At 38.1% G+C, this 26,732-nt stretch overlaps 1 protein-coding gene across 1 annotated transcript in view; it reads right to left on the reverse strand.

Moving 5' to 3' along the window:
- RASGRF1 (Ras protein specific guanine nucleotide releasing factor 1) overlaps positions 1-26,732 on the reverse strand; it is a 204,311-nt gene that overhangs the window by 59,765 nt on the left and 117,814 nt on the right. The window contains exons 9-13 of the mRNA XM_044660151.1: positions 25,300-25,418; positions 21,782-21,942; positions 17,973-18,036; positions 13,296-13,432; positions 4,685-4,767 (exon numbers count right to left, since the gene is read on the reverse strand). Of these exons, the coding sequence (XP_044516086.1) occupies positions 4,685-4,767; positions 13,296-13,432; positions 17,973-18,036; positions 21,782-21,942; positions 25,300-25,418 (564 nt within the window). The remainder of the gene's footprint in view (positions 1-4,684; positions 4,768-13,295; positions 13,433-17,972; positions 18,037-21,781; positions 21,943-25,299; positions 25,419-26,732) is intronic.

Here is a 26,732-nt window from a genome sequence, read left to right on the forward strand (position 1 = left end):
ATTGACATCTATCTATTCATAGACCTCTTGGTGGTCCATATACCCGAGATTAAAAAAACTCTTGGACTAGACAGTCTCTGAAGTTCCCATGAGTTCTGACATGTTATAGATTTATGGATCTTTGACTGAGATTAGATGCTGGACTTTTATCTCAGGAGTGGCTTGGGTTCTCTCATATCTCTGAGAAAGTCTTTTGTGGTTTAAATCTCCTTTCTCTAATCCTCCTCCTCTCCCCAGAGCAGGGTTTGGGAAGAAGAGAGGGGTTTAAGGGACCCTCTGTGGAAGGAACCTTTTTGAACCTATTTGGAACCTTTATTAGTTAGGGAGATTCTGGTCAAATGGGTGATGAGGCCTGAGGTCTGTGGCACAACACTTTAATTCCTAGAACAAATGCACAGCAAATCCCTTTAGCTGATACATCCACTTTCTTCTTTTATTAGCATAAAGGTGTTTGATCAAGGGAATTTTGAACAATTTTATGTTTTACAGGGGTATGGATCTTTATCTGAAAGCATTTGAAGGGCACATCTTCTGGAGGTAGGCATAAGCATTGATATCTCCTTGAGAGGACAGAGGGAATTCCTTTGATTGGTTTCCAGGGACTGGGGATTCTTCCAAGATGTTGGTGACTGAAAATAAGACTCTTGTAGGAAGAATTGACCCTATCCCATTGTCTATAGAAGTGATCTAATTGCATTGTTTTTTTTTCTACCTCTCTCTTTTGGAATTCCACTGAGCCACAGAAGATTGAACCTTCATTCTGGAGTGAGGATGGAAGGGTTGAGGATTTTTTCCTCCCCCCTCAACCCCCCTAGGTCCCCCCACAAGCAGATAATTCCAATTTGTGGCAGAATCACAGGACAGTAGTGGGTGTATGTTTATACATAGTCTTAGAGAGCAGTTGAAGGACATGGTTCCTAAACTCCAACCTTCTGCATGAAGGGATTCTGAATTCCCTGGTCAGTGTAATCCTGGATTCTAGCCTTCTATCCAAAAAAAGGAAAATTTCCTGTCCTGTCCAGCTTTGAGTTGCTTTAACTCTAAGTTTAAGAGTTTAAGATTTGGAATTTAGGGAAGAGAGAGGCAGAGGCAGAGACTGAGAGCAGAGACAGAGACAGACACAGAAAAAGAGACAAAGGCATAAAGAGAGACAGAGCTATATAGAGACAGAGAAAGACAGAGTGATAGAAACAGAGAGAAAGAGAGAGATGGAGACAGAGAGAAACAATCAACTTGTTTTCAGAGACCATGGGGATGAGTGGGGAGGAGCTGCTTTTCAACTAGAGGCCCTAATTCTCAATCATTTTGGAGGCAGCTAGAAGAAATTAAAGAAACTAAAAAAGACTTCCTGTGTGTTTTTATTAGTGTTAGTCATATATCTACCTCCTTGAGAGGTGCCTTTTGGATGCCTCCATATAAAGATCCATACCTTTTGGTGTAGTAATGGCTTCTTATCAGTTGAATGGGAAGTATCAGATTAATTAAGGACCCAATGACCAACTCTGTCCTCCACTTTGTAGCATTATATGGTCATTTTTGTCTTTTAATCAAAACTATAACTTTAGATATTTTTGTTCTCTTTCATCGATGACTTTATATCACTTTGATTCATGGACCATCTTGCTATTCTGGCTGCCATTAGATTCACTGGACCATATGATAATTGTAAAAAATTAGTAGATTCCATTAGCAATCATGACCTAACTATCAAACTATAAATTAGATATCACTAACAGTTGACTAAAACATATTTTTATTTCTGAAAGCTGCCTTTGTAAAGAGCCAGCCAATATTTTAGGGCTAAATTAAAATGTAGGAAGGGCCAGTAATCTAAGTGATGGAGGGATTTAGAAGTCACTTAGTCAATGTCATATCTGTCTAGTTCAATGATTCAACATGCCCCCTCAAACTATGCCTTCTAAATAGCTGAGAAACTTTTTAGAGGAGTCTTATAGATTTTTTTTTGAAATCATGAGTTTATAAGCTTATTAGTGGATTTTATTAGGAGTCCTTATTCATGGACTTCCAGTAGTATTATTTTAAAGAGAATGAGCAATAATGGGAAAAAATAAATTTCAGTGAGGTAGTGGTTAAGTTTTTGTTGTTGTTAAATGTACTTTCTTGAAGCTATATTTCTTTTAGATCTTTGATCCATTGAATTAGGTTAATCTGTAGAACTATGCTTGGCAAAATGTTTACATTCATATAATTTGGAGTCTTACTAGAATGCTACTCACCAGAATATAGAATTTGCCATAGTATGTGTCTTGTATTAGATTTCTATAGGATATTAGAAGGATCATATTATAATGTATCTTGCCTAGAAAGAGGTTCATTGTATGGGCTTTAGATATCAAAGTAACTAGAATTTATGAAGGACTTAACTGATTAGAAATATAAATCTTTTTGAGTCTTCACTTGGCTCTTGGTGTTGATTTTTCCTCAGATTGGAAGGTGAGGAGGGAGGCGGGTTCATTTTCACCCATATTTGACTTAACAAAGTTTGTGCCCATATGATGTCGGATGATTCATGTAAAAAGCAAAAGAACTAGTTGTTCAGTATAGAAACCAGCAGGCCACAATTATTCACATGGATGACACATCTGAAATGACCTGGACAAGTAGGAGGTTCTGAGATTAATAGACTGAGGACATAAAGAAATCCCAGCTCTGGGGAATGAAAGGTTAACATGTGGATCAATAAATATACATTTTATTGATGTCAGGAACAAACTGAAATTATGGGATTCAAAAGATTGTCAAGGCAGAAAAAAAATCATCAAATAGTCAAGGTAGGCAGAAGTCAAGAATCCAGGTAAGTTATTTCAAGATTGGGACACCTTGCTACTTGGGGGGGGTCCCTGGTGTCACTTTTTTTTTTAGTTTATCATGAGTGGCCTAAAACCATATTTGGGATACAGATGGTAAATACAGAGAATGAGATGTGTGCAAGTATGCCCACATCTTTCTTGAGACATGGTCAGAAGAATTAGGATTATAGGGAGGTTCTTGTAGTTTTGTCATTACAATGATAGACATAAGACATTTCACTAAGTTTTTCTACTTTTTCTATGGCTATTTAGTACCAGGTAGACACTGCTTTTTAATTAAAAAAATTCTTGAACTTCCTAGTTTCTTATGGGTCCAGGAAAACGCAGCCTTCATTTCAATTACTATGTCCTCAGAAATTAGGAAGATAGGACATTTTCTTAACATTTATGAATATATTTAACACTTTGAAGAGATACAATCTAAACTAGAATTTAATAGAAAGTCAGTTTGTTAAAACATTTCCTTCTCAATTAGTCATTAACAATCCAAAACAAATTCACAAGAAATATGAATATGATATACATGAGCACAACTTATGCTTGGAAAAAACATGGACTTATTTCCTATAAAAGTGAAATGTCATTAAATATTCTTCAGAAACATTCAGCCACAACGAGTTTTTCCTATTGATTTCCTTCTAATGTAAAATGTGGTCACAATATGCATTCTAAATTTATTATATTATTATTTTTCTCTAATGATGCCTTTCCAGTGTAAAATGTATATAAGATGCACATTCTAATTGTTTATAGGTATAAAATGTTATTATTTTTCAGTAACTTTACTTAAAATAATTTTAAAATCAATATGATATAAGCTATTTGTCCAAGAAGAATTGTGGCTTCTGGGTGGGCACATCATAATACGACTTATTTTTTGTAAGGAGATCTTTCTTAGGAAGTAACTTCAAAGTGTGATCTGTGTGGATGCCTTGTATAACAGATTTTCTGAGTATTCATTCAATATCAGATTCTATCTTGATGAACTCTTTGATTTTCTCAAGTGAAGTCTCATTTCTATGATTTTTGAACTCTTCATTTATTGTTTTTTCTTTGCTACTTCTAGTGCTCTGATATCATTAAAAAACAAAACAAAACAAAACTTGTGGCTTAGTAATATGCAAGGTTTTAAAAGGCTGTAACATAACCCCTGGGTGGAGTCAACCATCTCTGTAATCTAGTCTTTGGCCCAAGTTCAGCTCAGACTCCCAGAGCCAATCACCTCCTCATTCCAGCCTGCTCCAAGTCTCAGCAGCACAGCTTCCTCCAGATTCCACTCTCATTTAGTTTTTGTTTTCTCTGCCAGACCACATTCCTTTTTTCCCTTCCCAGGCTGGCTTCAGCTATTCCTGCTGTGGGCAGCAGGAGGGGCCAACGATCCCCTTCTGAGCTCCTTGCTTGGTTTGGCAGAAGAAGAGAGATGGACGAGGTCTCATGTCCTTTCTCTGACAGGAAATTTTCTTTTTCTTTCCTTTTAAAGCTTTATCTTCTTTCTCAGTTCCAAGGAAGAAGAGTGGTAAAGATGAGACAACTGGGGTTAAGTGAGTTGCCCAGGGTTACACAGCTAGGAAGTGTCACATTTGAACCCAACACCTTCTTTCTCCAGGACTGACTCTCTTTTCACTGAGCCTAGCTGCCTCGATAGGAAATTTTCTAAACTGAAGTCTTTTTTGTGTTTAATTAAGATGAATGGAAGCAAAGTATAGATATTGAAACCTATGGGCATTTTTGAGCTCTAGAAGAGTCACCCAGGTACTAATGAATGGTTTGATTCTCGGGGCACATGGTTAGATTCCCAACCATTGTTTTTAATGTTGTCTCGGAAAATTCTGGCTATTAAAAAAATCACTTACTTGATCATTTGAGGAACAGTGACTTTGGAGTTTTCTTCAAATGCATTCATCATGAGGCCATTGCATCTAATATTATCTACACACTAGAAACAGAAAATAAAGTGTCACATATCAAATACTTTTCTAACTAGATGACCAATTAAATTCAAAAAGCATTTGTTAAATATCTATTTCATTCAAGTCACTGTTCTAGGGAATGGGGACATAGACACAAAAATGAAACCATCGCTGCCCTCAAGGAGCTTACCTTCTTCTGAGGAGATACAACATGTACATAAATACATATAAGGTAAAGGCAAACTAATGTGGGGAAAAAGGGGAGAGCACAAACCATGGAGGGGTGTCAGGAAAAATTCTTTGCAATAGTTGGCACTATTGAGCCATGAAGGTATGGAGGAAATCTAAAAGGTAGAGGTGAAGAATGAGTACATGATAGGCCTGGGGGACATTTTGGGCAAAAATGGGAGATTGAATGCTGTAAAAGCAAATAGGCCAGTTTGATTGGAACACAGTGAAATGATTTTGAATGCCAAATGGAGGAATCTGTATTTCATCCTAGAGATAAAGAGTCATTGAAGTATCCTGGGCAGGGGGATGGCATGAGCAGATCTGTGCTTTAGGAACATGAATTTGGTAGTTATTTGGATTGGAAAAGGACAGAATGGATTCAGGAAAATTAATTAGGAGGATCTTGTAATATCCATATAAGAGATGACGAGAGCCTAAACTAGAACGGTGGCTATGTGAGTAGAGAGACACAAAGGGACAAATGTGAACGATATCATGGAGGGGCAGCTTGGTAGCACAGTGAATTTATATCAAGTCTAAAGTCAGGAGGACTTAGGTTCAAATCCAGTATCAGATACTTCCTGGGTAAGTCACTTAACTTCAATTGCCTAGCCCTTACCTCCTCTCCCTTGGAACCAATATATAATATAAATCCCCAAATGGAAGGTAAGGGTTTAAAAAAAAGAAAGAAAGATATGGAGGTAGAATTTACAAGATGTTGCAACTAACTGAATATAGAGGGCAAGTGAGAATGAAAAGTTGAGAATAATTCCAAAATTTATACCTGGTGTTATAACTATAAATGATCTAATGTTGGTATTGAGTATTGATAGCCAAATGGTAATGCCCAGCAGTTATAATTACTAAAGCTGTCAGGGGTTAAATTAATTTTTATAGACAGTGGATGGAAGGCCAGAAACAGTTGGATACAACCCTTATTCATTTTCTTCTATGGGAAGAGGTATGGAGAGGAAATAGAAGGACAGAAACTAGGAGTTAGGAATAGAATAGGAAATCTCTTAACCTTATACTAAAATCTCTAAATAACTGCTCCCCAAACTAGCTGCTTTCTTTGCAGCCTTTTCTTGCCTACAAAGTTGGCCTCCTTAAACTATTCTCACTATCTTAAGATTAAATTCTATCTTACTATCCTATGCTAAGCGAAGAATTTAAATGTATAATAACCTCCTTAAAATAACATATTTAACATCAAAAGCTGTCTGAAGCCAACTGTCAGATTTAACTATCAGAATCTCTTGGCAGAAAGACACTGACCCAAGCAGGGTCTCAAGTCAGAGAGAGAGAGAGACAGTGGACAGAATCCCCTCTGGCAGCTCCTTCTCACTTAGGAGAAAAGCTCTCACTCTTCCTCAGTTTCTTATGTGTATCCCAACTCTGAAAGTAACTGTCTCATATAACTAACAGATCTTCTGAGAGAAATGATCCAGCAACCTGCTCCCAAGGAAGTCAGAGAGACTGGACCCAGAACCTTCAGAATTCTATCCTTTATCATAGACCTCTGAAAGAGCCAGAAGTCCAGAGCTATCTGCTTTGGCTCTTAAAGGAGACAGTGTGATATTAATAAAACTTCTGCTCTTAATAAGACAGAATGAACATTTAACAAATTTCTTATAACATTGGGAAATCTTGAGAAGGATGGTGATAAATATCCTTGTCAGAAACTGAGAAGTTAGGATGGCAGGCAGACATATAATGATTAGTTCTGTTTTAGAAATGTTTGAGAAATTAAATTTGCATTTTCATTGACCTTTAATTAAATTTAATATTTCCTTCAGTTATGTCTACCAGTGAAAATAAATATGTAGGCCTACAAACTTTGCCATATTGTGAAAGGGATCCAATTACCCCCCCCCCCAAAAAAAGAAGGTTAAGAAATTCTACATTAGATGGAGAGGGGGGAGAGGGTTTGAGAAGAGAAGAAAAGATTTGGAACATATTGTGGGAAGTGTGAAAGGAAAACAGTCAAGGAAAAGTCAAAGGATTGAAAAGAATGAAAGCACACACACACATGTGCATGGGCACACACATACATGGGCACACACACAGGTTATTTTTAAACTATGGAAGAAAGTGCAATGAAATGAAACACTAGTAATATTGGAAAGTATTGTGAAGATTTTATTTATGGGTTTGGGATGAGCAAAGTTAACCTCTGTTCATATTGTTCATAATTCTGGGGTCATAGGCAAACTGTAAATCAAATGTATTGCAAGAAATGTCTGCATGTGGAAGATTTGTAAGCCTTATCTGTTGATTTCTATTGAAAATCAATACTTGACTACAGAATTAAAGACTTTCCAAGTTTTCTTATGGGTCAAAAAGACATTATGGTTAAAAAAAGAAAAGAGAGAGTGAACCTAGATAAGGTCCTCATCTAGCTCCAAAATTCATACCCAACTGTGGCAAGAATATCAATATAGAATCAGCCTGGTGAAGTGAAAAGAACCCTGAATAGTAGTATCTTAGGATCTCCTCAGAGCTGTACCTACCTCACCTTAGTGCTCACTTTCTTTCTTTTCTTTTTTTTTTTTTAATTTTTTTAACCCTTAACTTCTGTGTATTGGCTCCTAGGTGGAAGAGTGGTAAGGGTGGGCAATGGGGGTCAAGTGACTTGCCCAGGGTCATACAACTGGGAAGTGTCTGAGGCCGATTTGAGTGCTTACTTTCTTGAGTAATTGAGAAACAGGATTTATTTAGCTAGGTTTTAAGAGCTTGGTGCTTAAAATCAGCAGAGGAAAATGGAAATTGTATATTCCTATTTTCCTGACATTGACTTCACTTCTTTAGTTCTCACTCTCATCTGTAAAGTGGGGATCCAAACTAAATGTACTTGAAAACATCTTCCAGCTCTAACATTCTATGATTCCATAGTAAGTTGTAATGCAGTCTCTTTAAAGTCAACCAAATGATCAATCAATAAACACTTGTTAAGCTCCTACTATGTGCCAGACACCGGGCTATCTGAAGTTATAAAAAGAGGCAAGAAGAAGGTTCCTTTTCCTCAAGGATCTTATAATCTAATGACAACAGGTAAACAATTATACAAAGCAGGCTATATATAGAGTAAACAGGATATGATTTAAAAAGGGAAAGATCAGGGAGGTCAGTAGTTAGAGTGGAGGAACGAGAGCATTCCATGCATGGGAGATGACCAGAGCTGAGAGAGTGTCTAGTTTGTAGTATCACCAGGCCAGAGTCCCTGGATTCAAGAGTTGCTGTTGGAGGTGTAAGAAGACTAGGAAGGTAGAAGAAGGCTAGGTTATGAAGAGCTTTGGATGCCAAACAGAGCATTTTGAATTTGTTTCTGGAGGCAATAGGAAGTCACTGGTGTCTCTTGAGTAGAAGGGTGACACTATCAGACCTATGCTTTAGGAAAAATTACTTAAATGGCTAAATGGAGAGTAGATTAGAGTTGGGAGAGACTTGAGATAGGCCAGCCCACCAGTTAGCTATTATAGTAATTAAGGCATGAGGTGATGAGAGCCTGCACTAGAGTGTGGGCAATGCCAGAGGAAAGGGGGGATATTCAAGAGATGTTGCAAAGGTGAATTCTACAGGGCTTGGCAATGGCTTGGATATGGGAAATGAGAGGTATGGAGTTATGGTATGTCTTAAAAGGCAATTGGAAATGTGAGGCTGCAGGTCAGCAGAGAGATTGGGCTGGATAGGTAGATTTGAGAATTATTAGTCTAGCAATGGCAATTAAATTCATGGAAGCTAATGAGATTATCAAGTGAAGTTGGATAAAGGAAGAAGAGATGTCTGCCCAGGACAGAATGCTGAGGGACACCTACAGATAGAGGGTGTGATCTGGATAAAGATCCAGCAAAGGAGACTGAGGAGTGGTGAGATGAGTAGGAGGAAAACCAGGAGAGAGGAAGTCCTGAAAGTCTAGAGAGAAGAATATCAAAAAGTGAGTTAGCAGCAGTATCAAAGACTAAGAGAGAAGAGAGTTGAGGGGGAGAATAAGGATTGAGAAAAGGAGAAAAGACCAGTGGATTTGGCAACTAAAAAGTCATTAGTAACTTTGGAGAGAGCAATTTTGGTAGAATGATAAGGGTGGAAGTAAAATTTGTAAATAATTAAGAAGAAAGTAAGAGAAAGTAGAGGCATCTATTGTAGTTGTCTTTTTCAAGGAGTGTAGCTACAAAGGGCAGAAGAGATATAGGATGACAGTTAGCAGGGATGCAAGGATCAAATGAGGGTTTTTTTTTCAGGGTAGGGGACACATAGACATGTTGGTGGGCAGCAAGAAATAAGTCGAGAGAGAGAGAGAGAGAGAGAGAGAGAGAGAGAGAGAGAGATTGAAAACAAGTGAAAGAATGCTGATGATGGAGGGATCAGTATCTTGGAGGAGATAGGATGGAATCCACTTGAGCAAGTAGAAGGTTTAGCCTCGATAAAGAGTAAGGCCACATCATCATGTGAACCAGGGGTGAAGGAGGAAAAAGTGGCAGAAAACACTTGAGTGATGAGATGAGGAAGAGGGGAAATGAGGGAGTTCACTGTGAATGACCTGTAAAATATGAGGAATCAAGGGGAAAGGGTGTGGAATGGATTTTGGATGATGATCTATAGGTGTTTAGAGTCACTGGGTTGTGAAGTGTATGACCAGGCATAAGAGTGTCCATAATTGAGTAGAGGGTGCCACTTCTCTACCCTCAAAGCATGGTTGTAGCAGGAGATGGAAGGCCTGAAGTTGAAAGGAGGATTGCTCTTCTTTGAAATGGAAGTTCTCCAAATCCTATTTGGGATATTGGGCTGGCAGATGGAATATCCATGGCCTGGCTCCAAGTGGCCCTTACTCAGGAAATATGTTTCACCAAGCAGAAGACTGAGGGCTCAGGGTACTACTGATGTACCCATGGTCTGAAATACAGCAGCAGAAGTAGTAAACTTCTTATATTAGATGGAAGACTCCATGCCTGGACCCAGCAGCCTTTTCTCAGGGAACACAGTACAGATTACTTTCCTAAGCTTTTTAAGGGATTATCTTTTGCTGTTAGAACAGTAACTGGCAGTCACTAAGAGTTAATATAGGGCAACTGGGTGCCAGTGGAGAGAATGCTGGATCTAGTCAAGAAGACTCATCTTCTTGAATTTAAATCAAACTTCAGCCACTTATTAGCTCTGTGACCCTGAGCAAATCATTTAATCCTGTTTGCCTCAGTTTCCTCATCTATAAAATGAATTAGAGAAGGAAATGGCAAACCACTTCAGTATCTTTGCCAAAAAAACCCAAATGGGGCCATGAAGAACTGGGCACAACCAAAGTGACTTAACCACCACCACCACCACCAACAACAACAATGAGTTAATGTGTCTCCCATCTTGCTCCTTGGCCATCACTTCTTCACTGGTAGAGTCTAGTTTATTTATTTTAATCTTCTTCTATCAGAGGAAAATATTCCTCTGATGGAAGAAAATTATAAGAAGATATGTGTGTGTGTATATATATATATATATATATATATATATAATTAATTTTTTTTTCTCATGGCCCTACTGGAAAGCTCAAAACCCATTGACATTAAACATTATAACACAGGGGTCGGCAACATATGGCTCTCGAGCCATATTTGGCTCTTTTGAGGGCCAGATAGGCTCTTTCTGCAGGAGCCATAAAGTCAATTTTTTTTCAGGCACTGTTACAGGAGCACGCACTGTGAGCACTGTACAGCTCTCATGAAATTACATTTTAAAAAAAATGTGGCGTTTATGGCTTTCATGGCCAAAAAGGTTGCCAACCCCTGCTGTAACAGAACAGATTTGGTCAATATGGTCAATCACCATTAATTGGCCATCTATTTGATTTGTCTGCGTACATGACAGCTGAATTGATTAGACACTGGTTTTACATGACTAATAAGCTAGTCATTATTGGTCAGCTTGGCTGTAACTCAATGTTCTTGATAATCTAGGAGAGGTAACATATTGTAAAAACATCCTGGATACTATTTGTATCCAGAACAGCCTTAGGCTGGTAAGGGATAAATGGTGCTAAATGGTCCTGACTGAGAATTTATCTGCACCAAATGTTCCCAGGCACATGAGATTCAGGGATGGAAGGGGACCTTAGAGAGCATCTAGATCAATCCTGTCATTTTATCAGCGAGAAAACTGAGGCTTAGAAAGATTAAATGAGTTGTCCAAGTGCACACAGGCATTAATTAGCAGAGTCAAGATGCAAATCTAGGCCTTCTGATTCCACATCCCAGTGCTCTTTTGAATATACCTCATGGATGTTAGGCTAGGGGAAAGAGAATTTTTGAATGAATTAACATCAAGCTCTTTGTAAAACTTAAAGCATTATGTTAATGATGTGATTATTATTGTTAGTAACAGAAATAGGCAGCTGGATAGTACAGTGGATAGCATAGTGGACCTGTAGAAGAAAGACCTAGAGAAGATAACCTCTTATAGGAGGATGAGCCCACGACCTGTATGACTTGTCAGAAGACATGGACCTTGAGGGAACTGCCTGGAAAAGACAGAACTGAAGTGGAAATGCCTATTTAACCATCCTATTGAGTGCTCCAGGTTTTTTTTAGGCTTCTACCTTTGTTCTTAGAATGAATACTGTGTAGGTTCCAAGACAGAAGAGTGGTAAGGGCTAGGCAATGGGGGTTCAGTGACTTGCCCAGGGTCACACAGCTGGGAAGTGTCTGAGGTCAGATTTGAACCTAGGACCTCCCGTCTTTAGGTCTGGCTTTCAATCCACTTAGCCATGTAGCTACTCCCCATTCTATCGTAATCTGCCTTCAATTCCTAAAATTAGTCCATAAAGAGGAAACTCCTCTAATATGTTTAAGAATTCAATTTAATAAATATTTATATACTTAAGCAATTACTGTATGTAAGACATTATAAATACAGAATCAGCAACCATATAGGCTTCTACTCTGCACTGTTTTTCCTCCTGGGAATTTGGCTTTTTAAAAATATATTGCTATACAGTTCTAAGGGTATACCATCAGCTATATGAACACTAGCTGGATAAATTCCACCAGATGTCTGTAACACTTATGGCAGGTGGGCTGCTAGGCAAGCAGCCAGGTGCAAATTTGAACAGAAAGCTTTAATAATAACCTACCTTGCTTAACATAGTCATTCATTTTCCCTCTAGCCTTTCAAGAATGTGTGAACCTACAAATAATTACTAAATCTTTATCTTCTTAAGCCACTCAACAGTGTTCTTTCTGGAACACAGTAGGGTTTAATACGTCTTGATTGATCAGTGATACTGACCCAAAGGGCATATGCTATGGGTTGTTATTTGCAGTAGCGGTGATGGATTTGCATCAGCCCATCCATATTCTTCTGCCTGGTCTCTTGTGAGGACATACCCTCATTAAGGATTAGAGCTGCTTTCTGTGGCACTGGACTAGACAAAATTAACTAACCTTTTCATGAATCAAATCTGGATTGGCTTCTCAGGTGGTTGTTACACCTGCTCTACATCTCATCAGATTCAACTTCCAGACTGGATTCTGAATCTAGCTGGGTGTGGTTTAGTAGATTCTTAGAAAAGGAGTTTGTTCTGCTTAATGAATGATTCAGACTTTGGTCAGGGATTGTGTATGATCTAAAAGTTCCAATTCTTCTATGTTGGACCTTAATCTGGTAAATTCTTAAGAATAAGGCTAAATCTTTGTTGTTGCTTGGTCATATCTGACTCTTTGTGACCCTGTGGACCAAAGCATGACAATCCGGTCCTTAGGATTTTGTTAGCAAAGATACTGGAGTGATTTATCATTTCTTTCTCCAATGGATTAAGGCAAATAGAGGTTAAGTGACTTGCACAGGATCACACAGCTAGTAAGTGTCTAAGGTCAGATTTGAACCAAGATCTTCCTAAGTCTAGGTTTAGCATTCTATCCACTGAGCTGCCTTGCTGCTTCCAAGGCAAAAATCCTATCTTTACGTAATTGACTTTATGAGCTTCTTGAGTTTTGGAACAGATTTTCTGAGCCTTCAAGTAATTTGTTCAGATTACTTTGTCTCCATTATTGTGCATTTATAATTTCAGTTATTTTGCTATATTATTTCTTTCTTAGGAAGGGTTTCTGATGTCTAATATTTCCTGTACATATGAGATAGGTGAGCTTATCTTGTCTTCACGATCCACAAATCTGGTCAATATTTCCATCTCTATATGCCCTATTAGATATTATTTACTCTTCCAATCTTTGGAGTTTGCTAAAGGGTAAATTGTGAAAACTCCCATATTACTTACATCCAGCAAACCAAACCCATGAGCCCTTCAGAGGAACTTTTACTTCCTATTCAGATTTCTTCTTACCTGACTAATGTCACTTGTCCAGGCAGCTTTCTCTTGTCTCGAGGATGCCACGAGGATGACAGTGAAAGAAGGACAGTCTTTTGGCTCCACCACAATCTTAAAATCCAAGTGGTCTATATCTTGTCCAGAGGATTTATCTTCAGGATTCAAAAGAGATCATGCTCACAGATCAAATTTTCTTTTCCTCCTCTCTGTGCTAGAATTCTTTTTAATGATACCCTAGTGACTACAATTTTAGCTACATTAGCTTAAAGATTATGAACAGAATTTAATGACAAGCCTGACCACTTTTCATTTTTCCTGAGTCATCTTTAAGTTAGGGAATCACTTATTTTACAGATGGGTAAGAGGCAAGTAAAATCAATCAAATAAAATTTATTTAGTTCATTTCAACAAGCAAAGATATTTAGTATCGTGTGTAAGACACTGTTAAGTGCTGGCAATATGAAGAGAAGAACTATTGGGTGTCATATTTTCTTGGTGTATAGAAAATACATACAAAGTAATCCACACTAAGCAATTTCAAAAGCAAAGAAGAACTAATAATTGAAGGAGCTCAGTACGGGACAGGAGGTAGTACCCAAACTGGGCTTTGAAGGAAGGGAGGAATTCTATGAGTCAAAGAGGAAGAAGGGCATTTTGGGCATGGGGATCCACCTGTGAAAGGGCACATAAGTGGGGAGATAAAATGTTGTGCCCTGGGAAGGGCTAGCTTACTAGGCTAAGCATCTTGGCCTGTGTGTTTATGTAAAATCTAGCCAGAACTTTGGGGTTTGTTTTGTATTCATTCATTTTAGTTATGGTTCTCTTTCTGTCTCTTTCTTTCCTTCTAGCTCTCTGTCTCTTTCTTTTTTCTTTTCTTTTTTTTTAAACCCTTAACTTCCTTCTTGGAGTCAATACAGTGTATTGGCTCCAAGGCAGAAGAGTGGTAAGGGCTAGGCAATGGGGGTCAAGTGACTTGCCCAGGGTCACACAGCTGAGAAGTGGCTGAGGCCAGATTTGAACCTAGGACCTCCCGTCTCTAGGCCTGACTCTCATTTCACTGAGCTACCCAGCTGCCCCTCTCTGTCTCTTTCTGACTCTCCTCGCTCCCATCTTCCTAATTTTTTCTCACCCTCCTTTATCCCCTTTTCTTTCTCTTTCTTGTCTTATCTCTCTCCTTCCCTCCCTCTTTCTCTATGAAACTCCCAATTTAGAAACTCTCTTCATCAATGCATGTCTGTATTGTTTAGTCATTTCTTAATCATGCCCAACTCTTTATGATCCTTCTTGGGGTTTTCTTGGCAAAAATATTGGATACATTTCCTTCTCCAGCTCATTTTACAGGGGAAGACACTGAGGGAAACAGAGTTAAGTAACTTGCCTAGGGGTTCCATGGTTAATTAATGTCTGAGGTTGGATTTGAACTCAGGAAGATGAGTTTTCCTGGCTCCAAGTCCCCCACTCTATCCACTGTGCCACCTAGCTGCCAGTGCATAGCAGTAACTCCTTTGTAATTTATAGCCTTAGAGAATTGCCTAGTGGTAGTGAGAGGATAAGTGACTCACCCAAGGTCACCCAGACAGTATGTGCCAGAAGCAGGACCTGAGCTAAGTTCTCTGATTCTAGTGCAAGTTATCTGTCCACTATCTTACTCTAGTTCTTCTGAATGTAACTATCCTGACATAAATATGGGCCTATTGCAAAGCAGTGACAGTTTCTTACTCATTCTTCTAATACATAATTTTTTTTTGGTGAAACTCTTACCTTCTGTCTTGGCGTCAATACTGTGGATTGGCTCCAAGGCAGAAGAGTGGTAAGGTCTAGGCAGTGGGGGTCAAGTGACTTGCCCAGGGCCACACAGCTATGAAGTGTCTAATACATAATTTTTGAGTCACTAGGCATTAAAACAGAGGTAAATTAGTGTCAGTTTGAGTTTTCTTTATTTTCAAGTATTAGCAGAATAAAGAGCTGTAACAACTTTGGGGGGAAATAAATTTTATAGAGGAATGGCTTCCAAAGTCAGAGATAAGGATTAGAGGTAAGATTTGAAGATCCATAATATATATGCTAATATGATTCAGATCTGCAAGGTACCACTTCCCCCAGACCATTTGAGAAATAAACTGACTTGCTCCACATCAAATTGGCAGGAAGGTTAAAGATTATGGGGAAGCTGTGGATTGAGGGACTTTCTTCTCTCACTATTTCTTAACCCTATTTTCCTGCCTTAGTAACAACTCTAAGACAGAAGGGCCTCTAAGACAAGGGCTTGACAAATGGGGTTAAGTGGCTTGTCCAGGGTCATACAACTAGGGAGAGTCTGAGGCTAGATTTGAACCCAGGACATTATGTTTCTAGGTCTGGCTCTAAATCCACTGAGCCACCTAGCTGCTCTGACTATAACATTCTTGAAAAACAGTCATTTAGCCTCTTCTCAAAGACCTTCAATGATTGGCGACTTACTCCCTGTCAAAGTAGCTCATTCTATTTTTTTTTTTCATTCTATTTTTGAATAGCTTTAATGGTTAGGAATTTTTTGTTGACATTGAGTCAAAGTGGACCTATTTGTAAATTCTACCCATTTTTCCTGGTTCTATCCTCTGAGTTCAAATACAAGATGTCTAAAAGATGATTCAGATCTGCAAGGTACCACTTCCCCCAGACCATTTGAGAAATAAAGTGACTTGCTATGTGGTCATCTGTAGCTACTTGCCTAGAGTAAGATGACAATGGACTGTACTCTTAGGATCCTTTGGTTTAAGAAGAAGTATAAGCATCCCTTGACTGCCATTTTATTGTTTTCTCTAAAAGATAAGAACACTTAAGAAAAGAAAAGGTCCCATTCTTATGCCACTATTTACACTAATTCCAAATAGAATCCTTTTGGTACATCCTCCTTCTTCAGGGGAAGACATTCAGCTGTCCAGAAACATGAACTGACTCATATGAAGTTATATACACAGAAGCGAGGTAATTAAAATTTTGCTGTAGGTTTATGAATCTAGTAATCTCTGTGAACACTTTGGCTATTAAAACAAATGAAAGGATTGGGTGAACTCGAATGGGAATCACTTTGGGGAAGGAGCTGCAGAAATTAAAGTGCCACATCTCTGAATCTAGTAATGTGTCTAATGCCCTTGATGGACTTAAGGTACAGCCTTTTAAACCATGACTCCCTTGTCTGAGCTCTGTTTCTCAAATTGCACTATTTTAATCTAGAGGAGGTCCTATATTAGTTCTGCTTCCTTTTGATAGAGTTTTTAGTTTAGATTTCCCCAGATGGGGAAAGGAGAAGAGAAATTTTCTGGGAGGCTCTTCATCATAGCTAAGAAGGCCAGCTTTCTCTCCCTCTCTGTGATCTGGGAATGTGGGCATATGATCATGGTTGTATGATTTGGGGCCCCCAAGACCAATTTAAGATTCAGGAAGACAAATTTAGGTTCCAGCATATCCATTTTCTGATCTGTTAAAAGGAGGAGAGGAGAGTTAAGAATATTTATTCTACTTTTTCCTTCCAATTCAATTGAATTCCCCAAGCACTTATTAGATATCTATTGTATTCTAGGTGGGGGTACAGTAATAAAGGAAACAGAAATAGTTCATGCCTTTGGAGAGTTTATATTTTAGCTAGGATAGATCATAGTATCTTTACCTTTGATAACTTTGATGACTGGCATGAGAAAGAGCCTAGATCACTAAAAAAAATCCTTCCCTTCTGTCAGTATCAATTCTAAGACAGAAGATCAGTAAGAGCTGGGCAGGTAGAATTAAGTGACTTGCCCAGGGTCATACAGCTAGGAAGTGTCTGAGGCCAGATTTGAACCCGGCTTGGTAATTAAAAATTTGCTTTAGACTTATGAGGAACTTAAGGACCACTAGGCTTTTCCAGAAATCATTCAAGTGCACACTTATGATTTTTCTTCTAATTAGAATGTGATTTCTTTGAGAGTATGGTCTGAATTACTTGAAAATTTGTATTCCCAATGCTTATTTAACAAACAAGACTCATTTTTACAAATAACTAAATAACCCTACACTGAAATCAAGTAAAGAAGGCCTTGTTTCATGCTTATGTATCCACCATGCTACTTAGCTCACTTTAAATACAAATTAGATGCCTGTCTCTATATGATAAGGGCAGCTAGCTGATGCAATGGATGGAGCACTAGACCTGGGAGAACTTGGGTTCAAGTCTGGCCTTGGATACTTCCTATATGTGTAACCCAGGCAAGCCACTTAACCCCATTTACCTCAGTTTCTTCATCTGTAAAATGAGCTGAAAAAGGAAATGGCAAACCACTCCAGTATCTTTGCCAAGAAAACTCCAAATGGAGTCATGAAGAGATGGACATGACTGAACAACTCTAGATGATAAGAATGGGAGGAGTAAGAATCTGGGTTCCCATCCTAACTCTGTCTTTTTATGATCTGTGGGTCCTTTGGCAGGTCACTTAAGCTCTTTGGGATTCATTTTCCATATCTGTAAAATGAGGGGATTTCAATGGATGACCTCTCTCAGCTCTTTCCCAGCTCTATATCTAGGTTCCTATTGCCAGGGAGTGGTGTGTTTTTCAACTTTTTTTTGTTGTTTGTTTTACAGCCACCAGAAACCATTACCTAATTCATACTTAATAGCCTTCTATCTGGCTATAAATTCTGGGGTTAATTATTTTGGAAGAAATGGACAATACTTACTTTCCTCATCTGTACTTTCTTGCTCTTCCATCAACGTGCAGTCAATGAGTGAGATTACTCCATTCTGAAAAACAGCAGAATGTGGATAAATTTAAATCTTGAGCTTCAAAATGTCATTTTCATTTTTCCATTTTTTTATTCATTGTATCTGAGATAAAACATTGTAGTAGAATTAACTCTCTGAATGAGGATTCTGAAGGTCTAAGTATAATTCATAAATATATCATCAACTACTTTTGTGATGTTGAACAAATCACTTCTCTTCCTCTGAGTTGGTTTGCTTATATCTAAAATAAGAGGTTAAACTAGATGATCTCTCAGTTTCTTTTTAGTCTTTTATCCTATGATATAATCTGAATGGCCTTTATCTTTATAGGTATGCTTAATATATTTTAACAAATAAGACTAATTTCTACAAATAACTATAATAGAAATGTAACCTACACTCAAATCAAATAAAGAAGGTCCTTTGTCATCATTATATATAAAAGTCCCTCATAGTCTGTCAATTATATGTTTTAAAGTCCTTTCCAGCTCTGTGATTAAATTCTCTTTATGCTTCAGAAGATCCACATTTTCTTGGATATGCCTCAGATGGAAACACTACCACACTTTATCTAGTATACCGGTTCATGAGTTGCTCTATTTTCTTCTCCAAAATAGTGACTTGATGGTCAATCTTTTGGTCATGAGCTTCTCTGTACTTAGCTAGATTGGTTCCTGGGTGATAGGTACAGCTTCATCCTAATTACTGCAAATAATGCATAAAACATAAAACCTGAAGTGGTTTTATAATTTGAATTTAAATTGTATATTTCCATTGGCTTGGAAGCAATGTCCATAGCTTACATAGTTATTCATATAGTCTGAATTCAAATATATGTGACTAGTTCAGGGCATTATAGTTATTCACTGTAATTAGAACCAAATTATAGACAATCTTTTACTAGTCCTGAACTTTTTAAACTTGGTACCATGTGGTAGCAAACTAAGTGCTCTGCTGCTATAGACTTTGAAGACCCAGCATCATCCCTAAGATATGATGAAGTATCAGAGTAGAATTTGTACAGCTAGTAACTTTTTTTAATGTCACTGTCAAAAAACCAGCACTCGTGTCACAGGCTTTCCATGTTATAACAGGTATGCCTATAAATAAATAAATATATATATATTTATGTGAATATATCTCTGTCATCTATCTATCTACCCATCTGTTTGTCTAAATCAATCAATCTATCTATCTATCTATCTATCTATCTATCTATCTATCTATCTATCTATCCATTCATCCATCCATTTATCCATCCATCCATCTATCTATCTATGAGAGAAAATTGAAATGAATAGCACTTTGCACATAGGATCCCAGGACTTAAGTTTAAATCCTACCTTCCACACTTACTCGTTGTGTGGTCTTGGGCAAGACCCAGACTTTCTGAATCTCAGATTACTCACCAGGAACCAGGCAAAAGAAGATGGAATTCTTCCCACAATGTTCCTAGTCCAACTCCTGAAGGACCAGTAGGCCTTACCAGCTATCATTTAAGTGAACTTTTAGATGTTGTTTTTTCCAATTAGAATGTGAGTTCTTTGAGAGCAGGGCCTGAACTGTAAATTTGTATTCTCAACATTTAGCATAGTCGTTGGGCCATAAAAAACACTTAGTAAATCCTTTTCCATTCTATTCTCTTCTATTCCATTTTAAAAATGGAGATATTATGGGTATGTGATTTGAGGTTTAGGCTTTAAAAAATTGCTCTATAACTAAAATGAATAATATGGAAATAGGTATCAAGTGACAACATTTGTACATCCCAGTGGATTTCCTTGTCAGTTCTGGGAGAGAGGCGGGAAGAGGAGAGGGAAAGAAAATGAATCATGTAAACATAGAAAAATATTTAAAACAAAAAATAAAAATGGAGATATTGCCAGCAGTATTTACTTCACAGGGATGTTGCAAAGGTCCAGTGAGTTAATATATATGAAGTGCTTTTTAAAACAAAACCTTAAAGTTACATATGAATGCCAAATATTATGATTATTTATTGTGATTATTATTATGTTTTCATCTCTGAAAGTTGTTTTCTAATTTAAGATTTTCATTCCCACTCACTTCTGAAAGGCTTATCTTAATAAGCTATTGAGTTTAGGGAATTGCACATTGACTCTTATTAGGTAGAAAGCCAAGTAATAATGAGCCTCATTATACACAGCAGAGGCTCGACTGTATTTTAAGAAATAGCCAAGAAAAATCATAGAATTATAGACTACAAGTAGGAAGGGACCTTAAAGGTCACCTAATAAACCCTTCCTCCCAATGGTATAATATCCATGGCAGATCTTTAGTAATTAAAATTCAAAAGCCAATAAACCATGAAAGATTTCCTTGATGTGCATTTCATGCTCAGATTTGTTGAAAATGGATAATTTGATATTTGAAAATTTTTAATTTCCCTCATGCAACTAATAAGCTAATTTGTTGATAAATTAATATAAGCAGCAAATTCCCTGTAGTCAATTGCTCAAATCAGCAGCTCTGCCATATAATGCATGATATTTCAGACCAGTAATTTAGTGACAGTAATGAGCTGCTCCATTGAGATTCTGGCTCAATTAAGGCTACCTTCTTATCCCCAAGTGAAAGTCTTGGGAAGGGATGGGGGAATGTGTTGTGTTTAAAAATGAAATCCGATTAAACAGCTTTCTGTGCTTCTAGTAATGCTTTTGACCAAGGTGTGCCAAAGAAAATTTGTCATTTCACTGTCAAATGAGAGAGAGGGTGGGGGAGGAGTTTTCTCTTCAGCAAAATGATAGACTTTTGTGGTATGGCTTTTTATTTATCAATAATACCCAGGCTTATAAAAGTAGAATAAAGAATAGGTTAAGTAAAATGGAACAAAATTCTTGGGAGAAGTGTGGAGGGTCACAAAACCTGCCTCTACTGACACATCATATTCATTCTCATTCTTCATAGCTGACACCGTGGTCTCACTCTCCCCATAGTTGTTCTCAATTAGACCTGCATCCTTTGCATCTTCCACTGGCTGTGGAGTTGTCAATCAACCTCAAGCTAGCCAGCAAAAACATGAGACCAGCCAAAATCATTATTGGATGGCCCGAGGCTGATGGAAAGTTCAGATGTCCAGTTACATTGGTAGAAAGAAAGAGAAGATGGATGAGGAACAAGGTGACCCAACATACATTAAGGAAGGTTCTTTATTAAATTCCACATTTTCTCTGGAGACCCATTAGAACAAAATTCCTACAGAGAGCAGGAATTAAATAGCTTTAGGAATCTGTTGGAAGAAAGATGTGGATAATATGAGTCTATTCCAATATTGCATCAATCTTTGGAATTTTAAGGCATGAAGAAATAACCCAGAAGAGGGACCTATATCCTCACAATTTTCAAAAACTATTGATTTGGTAGATAGAGTCAGATTCTATCACTGACTTATTCTGTCACTTTGGGCAGCCCTAGCCTGTATGTTTACAGCAATGATAAATGATACATAGCCTATGTCCTTATTTAAAGCTACAACAGTAGTTCCCCAAAGATTGCTCTTATGGTTCTCTCATTTTCTCAAATGGAAGCTCAATTAGAAGGTTAGCCATTCAGGAAGACTGGAACAGGGTAGGTTTTCTGTATGGGTAAAGTTCACATTCAGTCCTTATTTGATATAACCTTGGTAATGTTTTGGTACCACTGTTATCAGGGATCTCCCTGCTGGATTCTTTTTGGTATTAAATCCTTCAGGCCAGACAGATCCCAGCTCCTTGGTTCCAGCTCCCTTCCTAGTTAGTCTTACCTTTGTTAAGTGTAGCTTTCCACCAGAGCCTCTGGTACAGATAATTAAATGCTTAGAAAACAGAAAGCATTGTCTCTCTCCCTCTTTCTTTAAGGACAGGGACCCCAGGCGTCCTCTTGTAATTTTTCCTTTTTCAGACATAGGCACCTGGATGAGGGAACCTATTAAGAGAAGAGAAATGCATTGTGATTCCTTTAGCATCATCCTGCCTACTCTGAGTCTATTTTTTACGGCAACCATATGGGATTAGGTTCTGAGAAAATGGCCATGGGAAAAAGAATTCTATCTTTGAGCAGAAGAAAATTTTACTCTTATAATACCCTCAGTAGGAAGCTGAGAATCTCCCTGTACTTCCTTCAGATCTCCCCAGGAGAGTAATATATATTTAGAATGCCTTTTTATCTCAAAGTTATGACTACTAGAAGGGGGTTACCAGTCTCTTAATTAATTAGCACAACCTTCAAGGACAATGTGAGAAAGGAGCAGTCGGGTAAGAGAGCACAAGGGCAGAAGAATGACCAGAAGGGCCACACAAAAAGAAGACCCTCTCACACAGGGAGTGCATTTTGATTAAAAAAAACCAAACAACTTCTCATTCCTCCTAAAAAGACATGCCATGGATGCAATATCTTGTTAATCGGTACAGGCCAACCATGCATGAGGGAGAGGTGTAGGTCCAATCATGCCATACCTGATCACTAACATACGTTGGCTCCCTATTACCTCTAGAATTAAACATAAATTCCTTTGTTTTGGTATTTAATGTTCTTTGTAAACCTGAGTCTTTTCTACCTTTCCAGTCTTATACTTGACACTCCTTCACACTCCGTGATCTAGCTATACTGACCTTGTAGTTCTTTGGGTGCTCCTGTCTCTGTGACTTTGTACTTTGTCTCCCAGACCTGGAATATTCTTCCTCCTTACCACTCACTGCCTCTTGGTTTTCCTGATTTCCTTCAAGACTCAGCTCAAACCCTACTCTTGTAGGAGGGCTTTCCTTTTTCCCTAGTTGCTAGTACATTCCACCTCTCAGATTAAATTCCATCTACTCTGCATCTCTCTTATAGGTACTTAGCCATTTATGTGTTGCTTCCCCTGTTAGAATGTAAGCTTCTTGAGGGCAGAGACTATTTTTACTTTTCTTTGTATATTCTAGTATTTGGCAAAGTAGAGTCAGTATGTAATAAGCACTTAAATGTTTGCTTACTGACTGACTGACAGTAGCAAGTGAGATTGAACTACTTGCCATTCTCTGAAGATGTCCCAGGCTTTTCTGCTTTTGGTCCTTATTCATGCTCCTTCTGTCTGAAATGGCCTCCTGTTCTCCATCCCCAGTCCATTTCTCACCCATCAGGTTTGTCTTTTTTTTAAATCCCTTACCTTCTGTTTTAGTATCAGTTCTAAGACAGAAGAGGGGTGAAGGCTTGACAGTTGGGGTTAAGGGACTTGCCTAGGGTCATCCAGGTGGGAAGTGTCTGAGGCCAGATTTGAACCGAGGTTCTCCAAATTCCAAGTCTGGATCCCCATCTACTGTGTTATTCAAGTACTCTAACTGGTTTTTATCCAATTGAAGTAATGTTGATAAAAAGCACTTAGCACTGTGCTGGCCAGTGCCTGACACATAGTAGCCACCACAGAAATGCGGATTCCCTTCCTTTCGTTTCTCTGCCCATCCTTTGGGACTGAGCTGAAATTCTATCTTCTCTGCAAGGCCTTCCTTGATCACTCTAGTGAGAAGTGATTTCTCCCATCTCTAATTCCTATAGCATTTTGAGCTTCTTTTGGGTTCTTCTCATGATCTGTCATCAATTATAACTCTTTTGGACCAATGTTATCTTTGTATCCCTAATGTCTAACATGGTGACCTGCTAGCACATAGTAAGTGCTGATAAATGTTTGGATATATATATATATATATATATATGTACATATATATGTATATATGTATGAGATATATGTATCCTGAGAATGCCAGTTACCCAGTCCTTGCTACTCTTCTGTCTTAGAGCTGTTACTAAGACTGAAAGTAAGAGGTAAAAAAAGTAGAGCAATAGAAACTTCTTCCTTCTTCCCATTCTATAGTGCTTGATACATAGTAAGCATTTACTAAAGTTCTATCTATCTATCAACCTATCTATCTATCCATCTATCCATCCATCTATCTATTGATCTATGTCCGTCTGTCTGTCTGTCTTTCTATCTATCCATTACCTATCAATGTATCTATGTAAGTATCATTTATTTTTATATCATGTACCTATATATCTATCATGTATTTATATATTTATCTATCATCTAGCTATATAATGTATGCATGAATCATTTGCATATACATATGTATATCATTTCTCTCTCTCTCTATGGAATCAAATTGGTGGCTAAGGATGAAGAAACACCAATAAATTCAGCTTCTGGTGCTACACAGAGTGCCTGCTGGTACAGAGCAAGTTCTCCAGGGTGGCAGGTGCCTCTCTCCAGGAAGCCCCTGCCCTGCCTACACACAATATTCTCGAGCATGTGGCAGGGGTGCATTCCCACCTCCACACATGCCCACCCCATCCTATCACTTCAGAACAAAGCCACTGGAGGCCAGCTTTCCCAGGGAGACAAGAGCAGGCTGGCTATACCTTTGCATAGACTATTTCATATCTGACTGAGAAAGCAACAGGAAGAAAAAATATAAATGAGAAATAGCAGCAGCAAGTATAATAGAGGGCAACTCACAGTGAGCTCTGCTGCCTGAGGTGGTTCTAAAAGGCTGTTGTAGTCTCTAGGCAGGTGCCTTATATGCCACAGATTCTTGGACCACTTGTAAAGTACTTGTTTCACACACAACCCCCTTGGGACATGACCATGGGTTAAAACCACTTTGGCCAGGTCGCCAACTTCCTGTTTACTGGAGGAGGGATTCTGTGCATAGCCCTGATACTTAAACATGGGATTAACACCTTCGGTGGGATCTTAAGTCACCTTAGACTTAGAGAAAAAGGATCTTTGTTCTTCTGCTCTCTGGAGATACAGCTTTGACACTACTTTCCCTTTATTATTATTTTTTTCTTTAAGAAATTTTAAAGATTTGAGTGGTTGGAAAAGCTACCCACCTGTGAGAATAAAAAGCATAGACTAACATTGGTTTGATCATTAGTAGATACTCATCTAAGCAAATGTCAGAAGAAATGGTCTAACAGCTATTTTCTATCTCCAGCACCTAGGATGTCTGGGATTGAATCTGTTACATGAAATTGATATCCTTTGTGTTAAAAAAATCAAATAAACATGAAAGCTCCAGTGTTTACTATAACACACAATAGAGTAACTGAGGCCATCTGTATATAATTATGTTTACATCTGGAGAAAAGGAAACTGTGAAAATGGTGAATATATATAACTGCATTTTTATGCCTTATAGCACCTCATAATGATAGAAAAACATGAGAAGAGGTTTTGACGTATCGTGGCAAAACAAACTGGCAATTTATCCACGTGATAGGAGCATGTCATATGTATATGTGCTATACCTTGTCTTACAAAAGTTTGGCTGGTATCCAGGAGAATTTCACACCCTTCTATGATCATTCTTTCAATTGCCAGGTTTTTCCGAATGTTCTCAGTTTCACTCACTTCATCGTGCATTATTCTTTAGAAACAGAAGAGAGAGCAGTCAACCAAAGTGTGTCTTCATTTTCTTGGGAGAATAAAATACCATGTTTTTGACCAAGCAAGATATGCATATAGTAATAACCAAGAATCTTGGGAGGGTGCAGTGGGAAGAATGCTGGATTTGGAACCAAAAGATCTGGGTTCAAATGTTAATGCTGTTATTACCTTGGGACTCAGTTTCCTCATCTTTAAATCAGTGGTTGGACTAGATAGCCTTTGAGGTTGCTTTAAGCTCTTAACGCTATAATTCTAAGACAATACTGGGAAAAAAGAATCATATACAGTGATGGGGAGAGAAATGCACAGCTTTTTTTTTCAGGGGGTGGTGGTGGGAAGGCATTACATTTCATGGCTATCTGTGTAGTAGTACTGGAGGAGTATCAAACTGATGCCCTTAGCAAAAATGTATCCATCCTGCAGATGTCGTAATAACCTTCAAAGGAACATTTGAGACAAAGAGACTCTCTCAAAGTGAGAGATATTAACATCAAAGAAACCTTGTATTGCTTTTCAAAATTATATGCAATCAATTTTCTTATCTCAATTCCCATTGTGAGCAACTAGTTCAGACTTTCATTACCATAGCAAAATTGTTTACTTGATTTCTCTACCTCCACTTTCTCTGCCAAATAATCCTTTTCCTAATCTTAAATCAGTCAAATTTTCCAGAGCTATTTTTAAAAGCAGTGTTACCCCTGCTTTAATCAATAAATTCCTATGGAATTATTCCTATGGAATAAAATCTAAACTTTTGGCCGATTACTCTCAGTGATGAGAGGTTTGGATTAGATGACTTCTGAGCTCTGGTCTGGCTTTGAATCCATGACTCTACAATGATACTATAATGCAGGAATTCTGCCATGTCCATTCCTGAGTTCCTACTTAAAGAAATGCAAATATTCTTAGAAAGAGGAATGTATTAAATCTTAAATAATGTGAATGAATGTTTGCTTTGGTGCTTTTGGTTTGCTTATCCAAACAGATGAAGAGGGCTGCAGGAGTAAACCTAATGCCTGAGGTGGGAAAGGGTTTCAAGAGGAAAGAATGAGAGATATGAAGGCAAATAGAAGTCAGAGATTGTTGAAGCTGGACAGAACTTTAGAAATCATCTAGTTTCAGTTCCCATTTCCCAGATGAGGAAACAGACCTTGGGAGATGAAATGATTTGTCCAAGAGTCACTAATATTTTTTCCTCCCTCCCTCCCTCCCTCTTTTCCTTCCTTCCTTCCTTCCTTCCTTCCTTCCTTCCTTCCTTCCTTCCTTCCTTCCTTCCTTCCTTCCTTCCTTCCTT

This window comes from Gracilinanus agilis, chromosome 2, assembly GCF_016433145.1.
Source record: "Gracilinanus agilis isolate LMUSP501 chromosome 2, AgileGrace, whole genome shotgun sequence".
In the NCBI taxonomy this organism is placed as follows: Eukaryota; Metazoa; Chordata; class Mammalia; order Didelphimorphia; family Didelphidae; genus Gracilinanus; species Gracilinanus agilis.